At 32.8% G+C, this 21,810-nt stretch overlaps 2 protein-coding genes and 1 long non-coding RNA gene across 11 annotated transcripts in view; 2 read left to right on the top strand and 1 right to left on the bottom strand.

Moving 5' to 3' along the window:
• Positions 1 to 21,810, bottom strand: part of Top2 (DNA topoisomerase 2) — a 100,841-nt gene that overhangs the window by 28,937 nt on the left and 50,094 nt on the right. The window lies entirely within an intron of this gene.
• Positions 2,106 to 7,223, top strand: LOC145334034 (uncharacterized). Its single transcript, XR_013884679.1, has 4 exons — positions 2,106 to 2,247; positions 5,833 to 5,905; positions 6,368 to 6,449; positions 6,984 to 7,223. It is a non-coding gene; the product is annotated as an uncharacterized LOC145334034 (long non-coding RNA).
• On the top strand, positions 10,453 to 21,210 carry LOC145334033 (uncharacterized). Its single transcript, XM_080179312.1, has 6 exons — positions 10,453 to 10,866; positions 15,115 to 15,445; positions 15,940 to 15,999; positions 17,823 to 17,876; positions 19,040 to 19,101; positions 20,124 to 21,210. The coding sequence occupies exons 1-6, from the start codon at positions 10,772 to 10,774 to the stop codon at positions 20,185 to 20,187; spliced, it is 666 nt and encodes a 221-aa protein (XP_080035438.1). The 5' UTR covers positions 10,453 to 10,771; the 3' UTR covers positions 20,188 to 21,210.

Here is a 21,810-nt window from a genome sequence, read left to right as displayed (position 1 = left end):
TTCCTTCTTTTTAATATCTAGTTTAGACTAGTTTTCAGTGTTTCGGAGCCGGTGCCAAAGCCGGGAGCAGCAACATTTTTGGTGGAGCCGGATCCGTATTTTTGGTTAAAAAAGGCTCCGGCTCCGGATTAGCTAAAAATGCTTTTTTAAAGTAATATAATAATTTGACAACGGTCTATTTCCATATAATAAACTGAAAAACTATTGTTACTTAACAAATAGACACACATCCTTCTACTTTAATATAGCTTTAATCAAATAAAAGCAAAATATTTTATATTATTTATTTTATTTTACCAAATTCAATAATGAAAAAAAATTTATATATTAATTTTAAGGTAGGAGCCGGAGCCGCATCAAAATTATACGGCTCCGACACCCTACTAGCTTTAATGGTCTGTTTAAGAAACGGGGATGGAAAGTTCAAAGAATTGACATAGATAGGTACTATTGATGGGTTTCATGCAAGTTTGACGCAATAGACATTCATTGTATATACATAAATAGCAAAGAAAAAAGCTTAAATGCAGGGGCGTAAAGCTCTTATACCTTCCCCCAAAGGTGGGATAAGAAATAAAATTAAAGTTGGAGGGGGGGGGGGGGGGGAGAAATTATACTAGGTTGGAAAAGATTACGCCCCGCCTGCTGCAGTGAATATATTATATATGCATAAGAAAAATAAATTTATTTTAAGAAAAAAAATTTAAGGATTAAACTAATATTCCTGTCATGCATTAATTAACACCAAAACCGTAAACTTAAACAATACTTCTGAAATTAATAAAATTAAACTCTAATACAGGATAATACTATAGATAGATACAAAAAATTAACAATAATATCTAATAAGAAATATTATAATATGACACTATTGGAACTATATGAGCTCTATAAAGAAAAAAATTAAGAAAATCTATGTGGTTTAATCATTTAAAAAAGTACATTCAAAACTACCCAAAGAAAAAAATGTTAACAAAGATATTCTAAAATACGCAAAAACAACAAAAATTACTAGAATACAATGAATACTTTAGCATATAATTAAAATATAAGCACTAATCTTTACAATTGAACCACTATGCGTCCCTGTCAAGCACAACTAGACAAACTATTGTTATTGTTTATTTCACTGCCACTTAATTTCCCGGCAAAATGTCGGCACCATAGCGGACACAACTTTCGAGGCTTATTGTAAAGTCAAACTATTTTCACTTTATGTAGATAAAAATAACATTAAAATACTCATTTTCTCTTCAATAATAAAAAATGATGAAATAAAGACGTAAAATTATTTTATTGAATTTAAAATTAACAAACAAATATTAATTTTTTGAAATAATTTTTTTTATTAAATTTCCATATTTACTAAAAGCAGTTGGGGGCTTTAAATATTTAAAATCTAGACGACGACTTTCGAAAACCTGTGGAATTTAATTTGACCTAGAATTTTTAAAAACAAAAAACTTTAAAAAAAGATACAAAAAAATCTTTTTTTCCCATATTGACTTCAATTTCCACTTTTAATTTAAAACACAAACGACTTAATGTAAAAAAATTTAAAATCACAACTTGAGGCGTTTTTTAAAATATTAAATTTCATTTTGGATTTTTCTGTATAGATAGACCCTTTTTTGGTTTGTTTTGAAGATAATTTATATAGCTTCTTTTTGGCAGCCATGAAACTAATGACGTCATTCAACTTATGCACATGCAGTGACGTAATTACTCTTGGCTTTGTTGTTGATATAATGGCGCGTTTTAAGTTTGAACTTGACCGAATCAGCAATGAAGTTTATTTCATCATAATTAAAATAAAGATTTAATTGACAAAAACACAAGTCTGATTAATTTGATTGTCTTTTCACAAATGTATTGTTTGAAGAAAAAAAAATTGTATTATATCAAATGATTAAAACTTGTCTAATTTAACGAGAAAAACATAAAAAATTGGCGAAATTTAAGGTGTTTCGGCGGCAGTTAATATTACTCACGTTAAAACATATCTATATTTTAGCTGTATCATTTAAACTATTTTATGGTCAATAATCGTTTTTCTTTTAAACTATATTTAGATGAAATAAATTTTGTGTCAAATGCTTTGATTAAGTTAAACTGTTACATTTAAAATATTCTAAACAATATCGATCTCCTACTATTTTTAGATTACAACAAATTTAGAAAATGGTGGATTATTTCTGCTGCCTAGACGAGGGAGATGCGAGTTTATGCATGACTATTTGGAATTTGGTAGGTAGAATTATTATTGTTTTACTTACCAGTGGCTGCACCACTAGCATCTAGGACTCTGTTTTCAAAGGGTTTAAGGAAAGGCAGAATAGTCTTAAACCATCCCAGAAAATCAAGGACCAAATTGTTTCAGTAATTACACACAAAAAAAAACTTAACTTAATATATAGCTTGACAAAGTGTTTTAAAAAACAGCTTTGTTGACGTCATAAAAATTAGGGATTATCCATCTCCCTTATTTGTGATGCTTAAAATTATCGAGGGGAGGGGAGGGGTAAGTTCCATCTGATGAGATTCTTTCATCATCATCATCAGGCGCATCTCTCTTTTTGACTGTTGAGTCCAGAGAATACGGACACCTTGTTCCTCCATGAATTTCTTTTTTTGGCAAGTGCTTCAGCTTCTCCCCATGTTAATTCCAAATCAAAGAGGTCCTTTTCAGTGCTCCGCCTCCAGGTCATTTTTGGTTGTCCCCGTTTACGTTTACCAGTGGTGGGGTTCCATTTTAAGCACTTTTTTGGAAACCTATTTTGTTCCATTCTGAGCACATGTCCTAGCCACCTTAGTCTTTTATATTTCACTTCTGCTTCAATACTATTGCACTTCATCTTAGCATGCAGCTCAATGTTTGATATTTTGTTTGGCCAGAATATTTTGCAAATTCTTCTTAGGCAGCTATTGTGAAATGCATTAAGTTGATTTGTTTCAGTTTTCACAGTTCTCCAGCATTCAGCTCCATAAAGAAGAACTGATTTCACATTACTGTTGTAAAGTCTGATTTTTGTTTTCAGAGCAAGTTTCTTTGAATTCCAAACGTTGTGTAGACTGTTGAAAGCAACCCTAGCCTTATCAATCCTGGTCTTAATATCAGCTTTTGAGCCATTTTCGTTGCTGATAACACTCCCCAGATAGGTGAATTTGTTGCTTTGTTTCAATTGTTCACCATTTATTGTTATATTTTGATCAGGGTTTGTAGGTATATTCATAATTTCGGTCTTCTTGACATTGACAAAGAGCCCGACTTGTCCTGCATATTTGACTAGTCTATCTGTTTTAGCTTGTAGATGTTTGATTGTTTCTGAAATCAGTGCCAGGTCATCAGCAAAGTCCAGATCCTCTAGGTGTCCTAGTATGCCCAGCTGGAGACCACGTTTTTTGTCCTCTGTGGTTTTCTTCATCACCCAGTCAATGACCAATATAAATAGAATAGGTGATAAAATGCATCCCTGTCTAACTCCAGTGCTTATTCTAAAGAAATCAGATGTCTTATTGTTTCCAACTGAAACACAGGCTTGGAAGTTGTCATAGAATTTAGTTATCATAATTATCATCTTTTCAGGTATACCATAACTTCTTAGTATTTTCCAAAGTGTTTGTCTGTGTATGGAGTCAAAGGCCTTAGAGAAATCAACAAAATTTACATGGAGTGGCTTGTTAAATTCAACACATTGTTCAATAACCGTCCTAAGGGTGAAAATTTGGTCAACACAGCCCTTTCCAGCACGGAATCCAGCTTGTTCTTCTCTTAGTTTATTGTCAATTTTCTCATCAATTCTGTTTAAAATAACTTTACATAGGACCTTGCTTGGGATAGAAAGCAGCATAATTCCTCTCCAATTATCACAATTGTTCAAATCTCCCTTCTTAGGTAGTTTTATGATTATACCTTTAGACCAGTCCGTTGGTATCTTTTCTTGCCTCCAAATTTTACCAAAGAGATCAGTTAGAGTCCTAGCAGAAAGATCTATGTCTGCCTTAAGCATTTCGGCAGTTATCAAGTCAGGTCCTGGTGCTTTGTCATTCTTTAGACTATGTATAGCAGCTTTAACTTCTTGAATAGTTGGTGGTCGTGTGTCTATGTCTATTTCATGTCCTGGTTCTGGTTCAGCAGTAATTTCTGGTTCAGGTCTGTTCAACACTTCTTCAAAATGTGATTTCCACCTTTCAGCAACTTCTTTTTCTGTAGTGAGTAATTTACCATCTTTAGCCCTGATAGTTTCACCACTCTTTTTGCTATATTTGCCACTTAATTGCTTGGTTATGTTGTATACTGTTTTCATGTTACCAAAGTCAGCTGCTCTTTGGGCCTTTTCAGCCAGATTGTCAATGTAATCTCTCTTGTCTTTCCTTGTGCACTTTTTGACTTCTTTGTCTTTAGCAGTATATTCAGCTTTTAAATTGCTCATGTCAGCCAAATGTTGAGCATTATGGATTTTGTTTTTGAGCTTCTTTCTCTCTTCTATTTTGATCCATGTTTCTTCAGAGATCCAGTCCTTTTTCTCTGGTTTCTTGTGTCCTAGGATTTCCTTAGCAGTACATTGAAAGTTTTCTTTAATTGAAGTCCATGTGATCTCAGTCTCGTCATTTAGGTCCTCTAAGACTTGAAATCTATTTCTGAGTTTTAAGACAAATTCATTCTTTATCACAGGGTCCTTTAATCTTGAAGAATCATATTGTCTACCAATCTCACTCTTTTTATCATGGCCAGTACGCTTCAGCTTTAATTTAATCTTACTGACAACTAGTTCATGGTCACTAAATATGTCGGCTCCTCTGTAACTCCTACAGTCTTGCATTGACTTGACCCATTTTCTATTGATCATAATGTGGTCAATCATGTTTCTTGTTTGTCCATCAGGCGTTGTCCAGGTATATTTGTGAATGTTTTTGTGTTGGAATAGTGTACCTCCTACAACCATATCATTATTTAAACAGAATTCAATTAAAAGTTCTCCATTTTCATTTCTTGTACCTATACCAAAGTGTCCCATTGCGTTCTCCACTCCAGTCCTGTCAGTTCCTACTTTAGCATTCATATCTCCAAGAACTAGGCACATGTCATGTTTGGGTACTGAGTTTCTGATTGATTGCAGTTGATCATAAAACTCTTGTTTTACTTCTCCATCTTTGTCATTTGTTGGGGCGTAGCATTGGATAATAGTCAACTTGCAATGCCTTGATTGGAATCTAGCCTTAATTATTCTGTCTGATATAGGTTTCCAGTCTATTAGTGAATTGACATGTCGTTTTTGAATAATTATAGCAACACCATACATATGTTGGCTTTCATGACCAGAATAAAGTATTAGGTGGCCATCTTTGGTTGTAGTTTGTCCTTGTCCTGTCCATCTACATTCCGCAATTCCAAGTATTCCAATATTGTAACTTGTCATTTCTTTAACTACTTGGGCTGTTTTAGTTGACTCATACATTGTTCTAACATTCCAGGTTCCTATCTTACAGCTTTGCTTGGAACTTATTGGTCCTGTCATCAAGTTGATAGCTTCCTTTCGGATTTGACCATCATCTTTCATATTCTCAGTAAACTGAGCATCAGTTCCAACAGTTCTTGTTTCATGTACACCTCTGGCTGTGTGAAAGCCATAAGTGTTTGAGGTTCTGTGGGTGTTTTCGCTAACTGTTGGGATTTTTACAGGTAGGATAGTTAGTCCTACGCAAACCTTCCATATCCCTGGAAGGAAGGGTGACTGGTAAGGGGAGGGACGTCAATATCCCCCAGTACTTCAAGAAGTACCTCCTGCCCCGGATGAGATTCTTTAGATGTGATATAATAATTTCTTTAAGGTTTTTGCTCTTCTGTTTTGTACTGAATCTTGTTATAAACTGATCAAATCAAAATATAACACATTATCAATAGGTAAGATATTATTTCCAATATTGCTTCGTAACCGATTAATATCCGGTGGATTGGAACCGGTTCTTAGCCAATACTGAAAAATTATTTCATTATTTTTTTTAGGGGGGAGGGGGGTAGTCCATTGTTGAAGTCCATTGTTGAAGTCCTTGTGTTGATTTACGCATAGATAATGATTAGATTAACTGACAACTTACTACCATGTATTACATTCTATCATTTCAGATATTAAAAATGGGGAATTTTTGGGATATCCATCTGCCTGCTGCTTTAAATTCTCTACGAGCTTTTGTAAACGGCTAGACTTAGTTCACAATTTTGATAAAGTTTACAATTTGGCCTGCACAGGTTTTAGACTATTCGTCAAGGGGGGTTGTCCTATCTGTTTTATTTTCCTGACATGTCCCTTCTTAAAACCCTTTAAGACCATTAAAAAGCCTTGTTAAATTTTTAAAACTATTTTAGGCGAAGAGGTTATGCTGATAATTGGACTCATTTTTGGCGTGGCTACTGTGGTCTTAAACTCAATTTTCATCCATTCTTTAAGGTAAGTAGGATGATATTCATGTTTTTGTATTTTGACTGACAAATTGATTAACTAGGTGATTTGTGTACTGATTGCGCCTTGGTATAGGCACAAAGAAAAGATAAAAGATTTTTTGTATGCCGCTTACGATGTTAAAAGTCCTGGACTGATTAATTTCTCCCTTTTATGGATGGAAGCTTTATATAGGTCTCTGAATCGAATGGTTTTAGGGTATTTGATTTCTAAATTAAAGTTTTGCAATAACTTTTTGCAATTTGGAAACAGAGTCTCTCGAATCTAGAGGCGCAACCACAAGTATGTGTAAATTCATTATGTTCCAATTAACAAAACAAAAATGTAGTTAATTTATATAAGTGACTTTTGTGAACAGATTTGTGTATCTACTATCCAGAATTTTAAATGCTGAATTTCATCAATATTTTTCCAAGGAAATTAAAACTATTAATCTTCAAAGACGTTTGTAATCAACTTTTTAAAACCATATTATAGTTTGATCTAGGTAATTACCTAATGTATTTTTTTTGTTTATTTTAGGCACAAAGGAGAATGAAAAATAATAACTTTGAATTATATCTGACTTCTCAAGAAAGAAAAACTAAACATGAACGAGATATGACAGGTTTTGCTACTAGAGCAAGTCAGTGACATAACCCCAATATTCATAATGTTTAAATTTAAAAATTTGTAATGATAAATACTATGTTATTGATTTGTATCACATATCTATTATAACTTTTTAAAAATTCAAGAAAACAGAGAAAGAATTTAAAACCTGTTAACTAGTTTTTTTTTCGGATCATGGAAAGAAAACGAAGAATTGGGTTTATTCGTATTTTTACAGTAGCTTTTAACCTATTTCAATCTCCTCCGGGGACTATTTCCTAACCCTGCGGGGTAACCATTTACATTTACCTAACCTAAAATAACCTAGAAATGGTACTGTGAAAATAGGACGAAACCCGCCATACTTTGTTTTCTTTCAATGATCCGGTTTTTTTCTAATTTGCAAACTTTTACAGTTAATACTGCAGGGGTGTATATATTCAGAGAAGGTAGTTTTTTTTGTATATTTTTTGCATTTTCAAAATGGCCATTGATTAACTCCCTTTAGGAGTGGTTTTATGAAGAACTTTATTAAAGCAAACTTGAGCTGGATCTTAAATGCTGTGCTGTCATTGGTGGAAAGTTGGCTCACCCCGATATGGCTCACCACTAAAATGATTCAAAGATCCAGCTTTGTTCAAAATTCTAAATTAATAATCTTAGCTTTTCTTGTCATGATTGTTGTTCGGTAACTCCTAGGGGATGAAAATTGAATTTAAAATTTTCAAATCTAATTTTCTCAAAAATTAGATTTAGTTGGATTTAAAATTAGCTAAGGGTTTCATTAGACCTACTTACTGATACAATTGCAAAGTCATTTTTGCATAATACTAAAATAAACTTTTTTCATCTGGCCTCCCAACAGTGATATATTTGTATTTTCCTTGTCACCCTGTACTTACCTAGCTTAGTGAGAAATGCCAACCTCCATTTGATCATAAGTAAGTTAAGTAATTAAGGTAATAAATTAATACGTCAAGTATGTAAATTATCAAATTATTGGAACCAAAGAATTATAAAAACAGTCAGTGAAATAATAAAGTTATTTTATGGTTTATTTACAGGGACTTTGGGGATAAAAAAGGCGACTTAAATAATTCTTTTCGTAAATTTAAAAGGAAGGGGTGGGGGTAAAATGTAAACTCGTAACTCAACATACCAGCAATTTTATTTTAAGCGCTACTCCCATAGTTTTAGAGATAATTGGTAAAATCTTTTGGGTTGCGTCACTAATAACCCCAAGTTTTGGTATCTTTTAAAAAAACGGCGGCGGGACCACCGTTCACCGCCGCCAGACAGTCATCTTTTTCAAATTCTCATTAATCAAGGTATATGTTAAATTCACAACTACTCCTCTGCTTGTGAATGTTTGTATGTCGGCGGAAAAACGCGGGAGCGGCAGTCCCGCCACCGTTTTTTTTAAAGATACCAAAATAAAATTGCTGGTATGTCATGTATCAAGTCACCATACTTTACCCCCTCCCCCCCTTTACCAATACATTTGTTGGTAAATTAGTAGATTTTTTAGAAGAAAAAAAGCGAGACTATATTATATCTAAACAAGATACAGTTTTAAAGTGTTGTAAAAAGAACATTGGTATAATATTTATTTATCGCCTCGTATTATAACAGCTTTTATTCCTTTTAACCATTGGGTCACCTCCGGGTTCCAGGGACAAATGTAATCCTTTATCACTACTTCACAGGACTACAATCTCTCACCAATGTCTCCTTCCCAGATCAGCGACGCATTAATCCCTGTTTGACAAGTATATTTAACCTTAGAATGGTGGTATTATTTTACACCGATCCTAAACCCAAATACACTTAAGAGATAGTCTTTTGTTCATAAGCCCTATTCCGAAAATGGTACTAAGACATTACTGATAACTTTATACTGTTATTTAGTCTAAGAATTTTTTATTCCTAGGTAACTAACTTTGCCAACACTTTTGGACTGAAAGTATCTACTGTGATTACTAGAGTCATGCGAACATGACTACAATATTCCGTTCTGCTGCCTGTATCCCCGTGAGGCGTGAAATTCTTTGTTAGGTACCTTTGTCAGGTAAGAAAATCACTAGACTAGCTCCGAACCGATCTTCCAGAGTATTAGCAAAGTAAAACTACCTTTAAGACGTAAACTTATTCAAAGTTCTAATCCGAAAATGTTAAATTGTCCGAATAGATAACGATCTCCAACTTTCCTGGACTTCAGAAGCATGGGGAGGATCCGGTTGTTAGTATCGGCCGTCAGATAGCAAGCTATCATCAACCGTTGGTAGCTGAGCCACCACCGTATCTCCCTATGTTATCCCTATTTAGCCCCGTAGTGACTTGCGACTTATGCTGATACACGCGCTATAGGAGTTCTCTTCAGAACAAAACTTGGAGATAACTATCCGTCCGGATGCCTAAGCTTTTAGGCCCCAAGAAGGCCTTACCCTTAATTTTATCTCAATTGACCAACATCAAAATGATATTCTATAATTTATTTAACAAAGTATTATGAATTTATCTAACAAAACTTTTTATTTTTTAGGTATGTTTTAAATGAAAAATCCTAAGTTTGAGCCGCCAGGACCCTCCAGAAAATTCCAAAGCAAGAGAAGGGAGTCTTCCCTTAAATTTTAGAATTTTTGAAAAGAGTCAGTGTGATATAGTAATTTCGTATAACGACTCACTGTTTCTCTCTTCCAGGTTTACTTTTATAGGCCTAAAGCCTAAGGAGAAAAGAGAGACAAAAAGGATGATTTTGATTTTTATGTTGATTTTTATGTTTTATCAGGAATTGGCGACCTAATTTTTAAGATTTTGCATTTAATGGTGTGTGTATATCTCAACTAAATTACAATATTCATTTCATAAATTAGTAAGATCACATTTTATTTTATTTTACATCAAGAATACATTAAACTATTGGTTTCAAATTAGTTTTTCTAGTAATGTTTTTACAATATCCTCTTTAATTTTTACAAATTTTCATTCTTTTAATTTAGTTTTTTTATCACGAAACCTCTAATTTTATGATTCTTGTGTTGTTTTACTAATGTTGATTTGTACTGACAATATTTGCTAATAATTTTTTAGCTGTATTATGACCATTCTATTAAAAGGGTTATTGTCTAACATTTCATTATAGGGTCTTCGTTTTATAAATCTTATTTCCCCATTTTAATAAATAGGTCTTTATACATGCTTTTTTACTTAAAAATTATATTAAATTGTTTTAGATTTGTCTAATTTTGATAATATTTTTATAGTCTTTTATTTTCATTAGAAAAAAAAATACATAATTTAAAGTATGGGTTGGATTTTTCCCTAGTAAAGCTACTCTACAAGTTATTCATAGAATCGGTTCAAGGGAAAAAGACGATCCACCATAAAAAATAGTGATTTTACTAGTATTTAATTTAAATTGTAAATATAATATTTAAATTTTTTATGTGTGTTTTGAGTTTCCTTCAGAATAATAAATGCTTATTACCCAAAGTTTTCTATTTTTAAAAGATTGTTTATTGTTTGTATTTTATCACTTCTTTGTAACCGAGCTAATCAATGATTTTTGGCAATGTAATTTAGTTTAAAATGTGAATAGTATTGTTTGTGCTTTAATTCATTTTAGGAGAGGAAAGCGTCTTCTAATGCTCCGCGACTTAAAATTATGGATGTGCTAATATTAGAGGATCACAAAATTTGTATGCCCTTTTTCAGCAGAAATGCCGAGGAATACAATATCCATCAACAATACAATATCCATCAACATTAGCCTCCATGTTCATGTCTGGCAGGCTTCCAGATCCACTAGCGACAGGTACAAAATAAAATATCTTTTTTGAAGAGTTAGAGGTCAACTTATAAAACAAAATATGCATCTTTTAGGCTGATATAAACATATCTGAAGAAAAAAAACAGAGTGAGGGGGGGGGGGTGCATTATGAATCTGAACTTACACAGTGAGCAAAATGGTCTAAATATTGAGCATAATTCTTGAAACTTGCTACATGAGCCTAGTCCTATCTAAAAGGTACTACATTTAAATGAAAAAAAATTAGGTACTAAAACCCTGCAGAAATGGAGTTTTTAGGCCTTTTGTGGTCCATTTTGATGTAGAAACTTACATTTAATTGTTGTTTTCTCAGGTTTTCCTTGAATATAATTTGTCCATTCACAAGGACATTATTTAAAATGATTCAGCAAGTCGGAGACCTACCCAAGCGGGCTAGGTGGGTGGCTCACAGAGGTTAAGTGCTTTTTTCCATATTTTTGTTCCAAATATAGGTTGTATGAGTGTGGTCCCCAACTTGCTTAATCATCTTAAATAGTGTCCCTATGTATAGACATAGTGTATTCATAGAAAAAAAAAACGTAAGAAGAAACAAATATAAATTAAGTTTCAACATCAAAATAGACCAAAAAAGACCTAAAAATCACAATTCCTCAGGGTTTTCTTACTTAAACTAAAAATAAATTTTTTTTCAAATAGATGTACCTATAGGACTAAGCCCATGTACCAAGGTTCAAGAATCTAGCTTAATATTTAGACCATTTGGTCACCGTTTAAGTTCAGATGTCATTACACACCCCCTCTTAAAATTGGCATTTAACTTTAGATCCAGCAGGCTTCTAGGTAGTTTCTGGTTAAGTATAAAGGGAGAGGTAGGTTGTGCTAAAATTCCATGAAGGTGTGAGTTTTAAGGTTTAAAAACAGTAGTAGAACGATAATATTCCTCATTGAAAATAACTACCTATAAATTAAAAAAAATTAAGCTAACAATACCTGAAAATTGTCAAAAAAAACCTTAAAATTTCATTGAAAGCTTTGCTAATATCAAGCTGACAAAATTAATTTTTAACATATAATACATAGAATTACCATGGACAATCAAATAATGTTTTTAACAGGGTTGGTAAAAACCCGGGTTTTTAAAAATAACCCTACCCAGTGGGTTTTATTAATAAAACCTGGTTTTTTTGGTTTATTGTTTTTTTTTTGATATTATTATCTAGGAATTTTTAATTAAAAGGATAAATCCTTATAAAGTAATAGGATGTTTGTCTGTACCAAACGCTCTCGCAAACCACTGATATATAAAAATAAGTTATACAATAGTTTAAATAAAATGTATCTTTGAAATAATTGGCATTATTTGTAATTTTTTAAACTCTATCCAATAACTGAACTTAGTGAAATTATATAGAATGTAAAATTAATTAATCACTTAAAATTTCAGCCCTCTATCTTGAAAAGTAGTTGTGAAAATCACGAAAAGTAGAAAATCTAGGAATCGATCTAGCCCCTCAAATAGCAGACAGATGGACAAAACAAAGTATAGATTAGATGGGCATATGAAATAGGAATCTTCATTAAAAATTTCAGCTGTCTATCTTGAATTGGACTTGGAGCCGAGATAATCATGTTTCCCCCATAGTGTTACAAACGGAAGCGAAAGAGAGATAAAGTGAATTAAAGAGTAGCTTTGCTACTAAAAAAAATCAATAGTCTGGCTTTATAATAGATACTGGTGGCTTCGCCCAAGAGGTAATGGGAAATCCCTCTCACAACATAAAATCGTTCTTAAACCTTTCAGCCTCCTGGGGCTTTGCCTTAGGAAGTGATAGGAAATATCCTTGTATTCAAACCAATTTTTCGTATTTTAGATTTAATATAAAAAAGAAAAAAAATTTTTTTTTTTGGGGGGGATTTTTTTTTGGGGGGGGGGGGGTAGTCGACCCCACTATTTTAATTTTAGTTTTAAAAAGAAAAAAAAAATTTTTGGGGGGGGGTTATTTTTCATTTTTGGGGGGGTTAGGGGTGTCCCACCCCCCAAGAAAATAGTTATAAACCTTCCAGGGAACTATGAGAAGCTACCCCGTAAAGGAGAACCCGATCGGTTCAGCGGTTAGCGAGATCCTTCGCTACAGACAAACACACAGACAGACAGACATCGTTCTACTTTGTATTATAGATATATTAGTGATGGCAATCTGTCAAATTTTTGGGCCGGATTCAGATGCCAAATTCTTAAAGAATCCGTCAAAAAAAGTGGCGGATTCCGGATTCTTATTTTTGGCGGATTCTGGATTCTAGCAATGTTTTAAAAGGATTTTTAAAAAATTTTTAGAAATTAAGTGCCACATATGTCCTAAAAATCAATGTTCTTGGTGTTCTCTATAATTCACTTTCAAGAATCGAACCAGATTTTAAAAGATATTATATATGATGAAAATCTTTGCCTTCAAAGAGGAGGAGTTGAAAGAAAAAACTCAAGATGCTAATTTTAGCCTACTAAATAAGAATCCGGAATCCGCTATTAAAAAACGGATTCCAAATCCAGATTCGGATTCCAAAATTGGCCAAAAATTGGGCGGATTGCCAACCCTAATATATATATATATATACATGTGTGTGTGTTTTATGGTACGTTATTTTTTTTCTTCAAATTACATTATTGTGTTCAATTTAAGTTTTAGTATTATGTTAATTTCAATATTAATATCAAGAAGGAAGTGGTCGCCCTGGAAGAGTTAGAGTTTAACTAATATAAGAAAATATGCCCTTTTTGAATGTTAATAGCATATCTGAAGAAAAAAATGAAAAGCATAATCCAAGTTCAGGTACTGCAGGTCTTCAGATTCACTCTTAAAGGGACTGTGAACGAAAATTTTTCTCATCTTAATATCAAATCTTAACATTATCCCATTCATAATATATCACAGATAGAGCAGAAATTAAACTTTTTCACATAGTTCATTATTTTTCCTAACGGTTAAGCTGACTTTTAACATGATCCTTGCTTTTAACCAATGTATAGTTACTTAGAAATTGGTAAAATAAGCAATATTTTATATTGAAAACCAAATACAATAACAAAGCTAGAAAAAGTTTTTTTAATAGTATCCAATTAACTTTAGATGGCCCATCTCTCGCCCACCTTTAATTACAAATTTGTAAATAATAAAGACGCATTATTTCTTTATAAACAGTCTGATAAAAGTGTAAACCAATTCTCCAAAGTGGGTTATTTATTGTCCAACAAAATAAAAAATGATATTATTATTTTAAATAACCTATGAGATTCAACCCTTTGTAGACAGTGAGGTATTTTTTTGTCAATAATACGAATTTAAAATAGATCTTTATTACCTAATTACTACGTTATAAAAAAACTAATTGGCATTTTTATATCATAAAATAAATCCTTAACAGTAAGTAAATTGTTTCAACTGTATATGACAAGTTAAATATCCCTACAAACATTATTAGAAACAAAAATGTTCAGATTTTCCCTGTTTTTTCCTTTTTCCCTCCCAAAATATCATAATATCAAGGCATTATTCCTGGATATTTTTTTTAATATGACGTTTTTGATTGATCAGTGTAGTGAAATGTGCTTAGAAAATGTTAAGATTTGATAATCAGATAAGAAATTTTTACGTTCACATTCCCTTTAAGACCTACATGATCTAAACTCGGAGGCGGATTTTAAATTTTTTAAAATTTCAAATAACATCCCAAAAGATGCACATTTTGTTTATAAGTTGACCTCTAACTCTTCCAACAAATTTTTACAATTTTTACCTGTTCAGAACCCAACCGGAGGCGTGCAGCACTTGAACTTGGAGACCTATCAATTTTATTTTTTTCTTTAGATATGCTAATAACATCCCAAAAGATGCATATTTTATTTTATAAGTAGATATAACTTTCAAATAAATTTTTACCTGACCAGAAATCACCTGGAGGCCTGCAGTACCCGAACTGGGAGACCTATACCCAAAATTAAAATTTTATCCCACATAACCTTTAGTCTCACATTAATACCTAGCCTAATAATCATGGAGTAAGTGAAAGTGGCAAAACTTTGCTCCCCCTCCCCATATCAGTCATTTACTGCTTTGTTGGTACAAGACATTATGGTATAAAATATACTAGGAGGTAAAACTAAAAGATCTATAAAATATCCTTCTAATTTTAAATCTATGATGGATTTAAAATTTTGAAATAAGGAACCATATTCAAATGATATTCAGTATTCCAACATTTTTTGTCTTATTTTAGGATTCAGTATTCAGCTGCTAGGATGAGAGAGGAGGGCGCTGCTAGGAGGAGGGAAGCGGAGGCTGCTAGGATGAGGAAAGAGGTTGATGCTAGGAGGAGGGAAGCGGAGTCTGCTAGGAGGAGGGAAGAGGAGGCTGCTAGGAGAAGAAAAGAGGAGGCTGCTAGGAGAAGGGAAGAGAAGGCTGCTAGGATGGAAGAAGAGGCTGCTAGGAGGAGGGAAGAGGAGGCTGCTAGGAGGAGAAAAGAGGAGTCTGTTAGGAGGAAGGAAGAGAAGGCTGCCAGGAGGAGGGAGCAGAGGAGACAAGAGATTATGAAGACGAGCTATTACGGGGTAGGCACATGCATACAAGCTAAGCTAATTCAAAACTTATTTGCTTAGGTCAATATATTGATCATGCTGTATTATTATTCAGTCAGTCCATAATACTATAGGGGAAATGTAATTCTCTTGGCTGCTATTGAAGATCAATAGCTGGAATTTTAAGTCAAGATTCATCTAGTACATTTCCAGCAACCAAAGCCAGAATGCAAACAAATTGAGGGGCCTGGTGGTTACTATTTTCCATCTTTGTTTAAACGCCTTTAAAGTGGTATATTACAGTGAGGAATTGGACATTGGGATGTTTATTACACAAGTCCTCAAAGTTTTATTATAACATTTTCTTTCTTGTTAGCTTAACAACATTGGGGATGTTTACTGAATTTTGAGTGGTTGGTTCATTAAGTTGGGTATCCAAACATTTCAACACCAATTGTAATCTTATTTTATGTAGGTATCATCATTAGTTATGTATAATCCCTGGGTATATAATCACATTTTTTTAGATACTTGGAGTTTCTAAGGGTGCTGATCAAAGAACTATCAAACAAGAATTTCATAAGAAGGTATGCATACCTTTATTGCTTATTAACAATTTGCCGCATATAATTCTTTATTGCTTTTTAACAAGGGGGGGGGGGATGTTCTGACACATTTGCGTAAACGGTGAGTGAGAGGTGGACTGAGAGGATAGGTTATTAGGGATAAAATCATTCTTATATGATGAATTTCCCCCAGATTTTAGATTTTTTGGATAGGCCACCAGGTTCCGGAGCTCCAGGCCTCCAGGTGGTCTTTGTACAGGTAAAAATTAAAAATAAGATTTTTTTTTGAAGAGTTAGAAGTTAACTTATAAAACAAAATATACTTCTTTTTGATTGTTAATCACATATTTGAAGAAAAAACATACATACTTTGTCTAATAAGCTGACATCTAACTCTTTAAAAAAATTTTTTTTTCATTTTTACCTGTAGAGAGACAACCTGGAGGCCTGGAGCTCCGGAACCTGGAGGCCTATCCAAAAAATCTTAAATCTGGGGGAAATTCATCATATAAGAATGATTTTATCCCTAATAATCTATCCTCTCAGTCCAAAGACAAAGCCTATAATCACTGTTTACGCAAAAGTCAGAACTTCCCCCCCCCCCCCTTGTTGCTTTTCAAATGATTAGATATCTTGTGGGAAACAAAATGTTATATCAACATCAATATGGCTTCGGAAGGTCAACAGATACACATCAACCACTGATTCATTTAATCAACAAAGTTTATGACGGACTGAATAAGCCCCAATCAGAATACAGTGCCTGTGTGTTTCTTGACCTTATAAAGGCATTTGACACATGTGATACACCAATTTTACTATCCAAACTAAAACACTATGGTTTTAAAGGTGTATCTGCAAAATGGTTTGAAAATTATCTAACTAATAGAAAACAGTATGTTGAAAAAAATGGTGTAAAGTCCGAAGAAAAAGTATTAACTCATGGAGTACCACAGGGCTCTGTCATTGGACCAATTTTGTAACATCCAATAAGATGCATATTTGGTTTAATAAGTATACCTCTAACTCTTCAAATAAGAAATTTGAATTTTTACCTGTCCAGAGTCAACCTGGAACCTGCAGAACCTGAATCTGGAGCCTATTGTGAATTTTTCTTCAAATATGATACTAAACATCAAAAAAGATGCACAGTTTGTTATATAGGTTGCTCTCGAAACTAGGAATGTCAATTTGTCAAATTTTTGGACCGCATTCCGATTCAGATTCTTACAAGAATCTGTGCAAAATAATGGCTTCTCTCAGATATCGGATTCTTATTTTTGGCAGATTCTAGCAATACTTTAAAAGGCTTTTTTTTTAATTTAAGTGCTACATATGTCCTAAAAATTAATGTTCTTTGTGTTCTCTATAATTCACTTACGAGAATTGAACCAGATTTTTAAAGATATTATATATAATGATGATAATCTTTGCCTTCAAAAAGGGGGAGTTGAAAGAAAAAACTCAAGGCGCTAATTTTAGCCTACCAATTAAGAATCTGAATCCGATATTAAAAAATGGATTCTGGATTCGGATTCCTAAATTGGGCAGATTCGGATTTAGATTGCCAACCCTATCTCAAACTCTTTAAGCAAAAATTTTTTACCTGTCCAGAAACCACCTTTAAGCCTGCAGCACCTGAACCTAAAGACCATTTCAAAAAATGTTTAAATATACGTAAAATACTACCCAAAAGTAAACTTTTATCCCAAATAATCTATAGTTTCACATCAATACCCAGCCCACAGTACAGAGATTACGCGAAAGTGACAAAACTTACCCCCCCTCCACTTATTGTTCTTTTGATATAAGTAAAGAGATTGATAACAATTTGTTTTTTCTAGGCGTTGATGTTTCACCCAGATAAACATCCTGCGGCAAGTTTAACTGAGAAAAAGGTTTTAGTGAAATTTTTTAAAGATGGTTTAATACTTACCTACCTACCTTTTTCACTGATTTATTTAAATAAAATTAGGCAATGATGGTTTTTTTCCAAGGGGATTTATCTTCACTGTGGGCTAGAATTGAATCAAGACAAAAGTAAGTGCCGAGCTCTGGGACCTATGTATGGTGAAAATAGACATAAAACCATGATGATTCCAGGTAAAACCGAAATATTTCAGCGGGGGCTTTTTGAGAAAATTAGATTTGAAAATTTCAAGTTCAATTTTTACCCCCTAGGAGTTGCCGCATAACTATGACAAGAAAAGCAAATATTATTTATTTTAAATTTTGAACAACTTTGCTTTTATGAAGTCCTTCTTATAAACTCTCTATATATGATTTCTTTTAGGCTGAATTTTCGTGACCTTTGCAAAGCAAGTGATAAAAATGGCCATTTATTAACTCCCTTCAGGAGTGGTTTTATGAAGAACTTTATAAAAGCAAAGTTGTTCAAAATTTAAAATAAATAATATTTGCTTTTCTTGTCATGCTTATGCGGCAACTCCTAGGGGGTGAAAATTGAACTTGAAATTTTCAAATCTAATTTTCTTAAAAAGCCCCCGCTGAAATATTTTGGTTTTACCTGGAATCATCATGGTTTTATGTCTATTTTCACCATACAAAGGTCCCAGAGCTCGGCACTTACTTTTGTCTTGATTCAATTCCAGCCCACAGTGTCTTGGGAATATGGTGGTGGTACCCTTTAATAAAATAGTTGAAAACCCTTCTATAAACCTTTAAGAAGCTACACTGTAAATAAGAACTATGTCGTTTGGTCGGTCGAAGATTTAATGTGTATTGTATTTTAAAATATTAGATCAAATGTTGACGTTATTAACTTTTCATTAAAATCAAAGTTTCAATTCAACGAAATTGTATTATTGAAAATATTCTACAGTTTTCAAAAACTCAGATTGAAAAAAATGTATTTTGATTTATTTTTCATTTTCTTGCTCATTAAATTCATGCATTCATATGTAGTATAGAATACAAATCTAATGGATTTAAATTTTTATACCTACTTTTTTTACATGGTTTTGAGTAATTTTTACGCACATACCTTATGTTTTGTTAAAGAAAATAAATATCTGAATATTTACACTGCATGCTTGTCTAGGAAATGGAAGAAAAGATGAAAGAGATAATTCGTGCCTACACAACCCTCTCGGATCCTCAAAAGTAAGCAAGATTTTTTGGGCTTACCCTCTAAGTGCCTATGGAAAAAGATTTATAGTATAGATGTATATACAGACAACTACCTCTCTTCCTTTTTCAAAGACCACTTTCGTCTGCTTCTAAATTATTTTCTGCTACTTGGTTGTGTTAACATAAGCCACACCATTGGTTGAGTTTCACTGACCCAATAGAAAGGTTGCACAAGGCGGTTGCTATGGGGAGATTCAGTTATTTAACCCTTTCTCCCTCTAGTGTTTTACTCTAACCCTATGGAGCTCTTTTCCCGACTCCAATTTTATTTTTAATACGTTGAAATGGTGACAATTTTTTCTAAGCCCAACCCCCAATTGGCGAGGCTTCTGAACCGAAGGGGCCTACCCCCCAATTTTAATTTTTTCAAAATTAATTTGGGTTCTGTACACAACAAGAAACTTTAAGCCGATATTGCCAGAGTTTTTATTAACAATTGGGTTGATGAAACTGATCATAAGTACCAAATGTCCATTAAAATTAATATTTACATTATAAAATCTATGTATATGAATGCATGTTTATATGAACGTATTAAAATGACTGCTTTTCTTGCACTTCACCTTCTACATTAATCTATGTACAACTTGGGAATTGAAAGGATTTTCCAGTAGATTATACTAATAGATTCGATGCTGATTAACATACGCCAGACTAAAACCAGATCATAGCTGAAATTAAAATCTCTTTGGAGTTAAATAGTTAATAGTTATAAACCTTCACTTTTAGAAAAAGTAAAAAAAAAATTTTAAAGGGGGGGGGGGTTCATTTTTTGGGGGGGTTAGGGGTGTCCCATCCCCCAAGAGAATAGTTATAAACCTTCCTGTGACCTATGAGAAGCTACCCTGTCAAGGAGAACCCGATCGGTTCAGCGGTTAGCGAGATCCTTTGGTACAAACAAACACACAAACACACAGTTACTTTAGTATAAGGATTCCTCGGTATTAAATGATATAAAAATCATCATTACCTAATACCTAACTATTAATTTTTAGGCGTGTTGAGTATGACAGAGAACTGGCAGCAAAACTGGCAGCCCTTGATGATTCGGATAACTAAAACTCTGACACTGATTTCAATGTTGATTCGTTGAAACTTTTTTCATTTAATTTGAAACAATGTACGTTAAAACGCTTTTTGGGTGGTAGGCTGAAAATTTATATATCTCATAAGAAATTTAAATAATCCTTATAAAATAAACGCTAAAACGATAGGGTTTTACTTTACAGTGTAGCTTCCCAAAAGTCCTGGGAAGGGTTATAGCTATTTTGGAGAATGGAATCCACCACCCCATTATTTAAATTCGATTTCAACCCCTTAGGGGCGTAGTCGCTAGTTAATTAGATATAGAAATAATATTGAAGAAAAGGCGGGGAGCTTAATGGATAATTTTTCTGTACCTCGTAATTTATACGTATTACATGCATTTATTATATTATAGTTAGAACCAGCAACGATCATTACCTAAAGTTAAGAGAAATAAAAGTCCAGGAATATTATTGTGATCTCGTTATTAAGTAATAAGAACAATTTTAAAGATTACATTAAACTAAAAGATATTTTTAGCTTCCATAAAAGTTAAAAGTTCACTTAAACTTGCTCTTTGGTAACGTGATCTTTCTAATACTCCTAACCCAGCATTTTAATGCAATATATAAATATTTTGAAGTGTCATTTTTGTTTCATTTGATTTATTTCGCATTATGTTTCTAAATTTTAAATTAAACTTATTTGAAAGATTCTACACTAGAAATTGTTTTCTGTATCATAATTTTTATGTAAAGCATCATTAAAACCATTTTTAGTAGAAATCTTTGATATATTACCTACCGTTTTACTCAAATAAAATATCTTTTTGAACTTCATAAACGTTTTAGACCAATCTAAAAACAATTGAGATTTAATATTAATTTTCAAATAGTTCTGTATTTTTTATTTACGGCTTACTTATTCAAAAATTAAAGTTTTAATTTTTATTTGTTATTTTTCGATCATTTTTATTTGTCATTTTGTTACGTTTTTTAAATTTCTGAACATATGTTATATAGTTTACTTGGTTTTCAAATAAATATATGCTTCATATTTTATAACCTTTTATCGGCTGCTCTATAACTGACATACCGTCTAACCATGATTTTTTTTCGATTCACCTTGTACTTATGATTGTTGTTATCCTTGTTTAAAACTATACATTGATTTATAGACTACCTATCCTTATACAAAAGTAACATGATGTCTAGCTGTCTATAGCTTAAGATCTCGCTAACCACTGAACCGTTATGGATCTTCTTTACAGTGAAGCTTCTTATAGGTCCGGGGAAGATTAATACATATTTTGGTGAAGGGTATTACCTTCTCCCTCGCAAGAAAAACAAACTAAAAATTTCCATAAAATCGTTTATCTTTTTAAAACTAATAGGTATAGACTATATTTCTCCCCTCAAGTGTCTCCAAAAGCCTCTAGGATGTACACTAGAATATTAATATTTGAACTTATGCAAGCTTAGAAATATCTGGAACGATTAGAGACATCAATTTCCTGGGAACGTTTGTTCGAGAACTTCTTTTCATAAAAATCTGAGAAAAAAATCTATTGTATTCGCCAAGAAAAATTGGATATCATAGGTATTTATGATGCAAACGGATTTATCAATTTCATGTAGTTTGATTTAAACAACACAT

Source organism: Acartia tonsa, chromosome 12, assembly GCF_053477335.1.
Source record: "Acartia tonsa isolate MP-2025a chromosome 12, ASM5347733v1, whole genome shotgun sequence".
NCBI lineage: Eukaryota > Metazoa > Arthropoda > Copepoda > Calanoida > Acartiidae > Acartia > Acartia tonsa.
Note: the sequence above shows the minus strand (reverse complement) of the source record. Positions and strands in the feature narration are given on the sequence as shown.

What these genes read in the sequence shown, in the direction of transcription:
- LOC145334033 (XM_080179312.1), top strand. Translation starts at nt 10,772, where the DNA reads ATGCCGAGGAATACAATATCCATCAACAATACAATATCCATCAACATT. An exon ending in TCCAGATCCACTAGCGACAG is followed by an intron (nt 10,867 to 15,114) that starts GTACAAAATAAA and finishes GTCTTATTTTAG; the next exon opens with GATTCAGTATTCAGCTGCTA. An exon ending in CAAGTTTAACTGAGAAAAAG is followed by an intron (nt 17,877 to 19,039) that starts GTTTTAGTGAAA and finishes ATGCTTGTCTAG; the next exon opens with GAAATGGAAGAAAAGATGAA.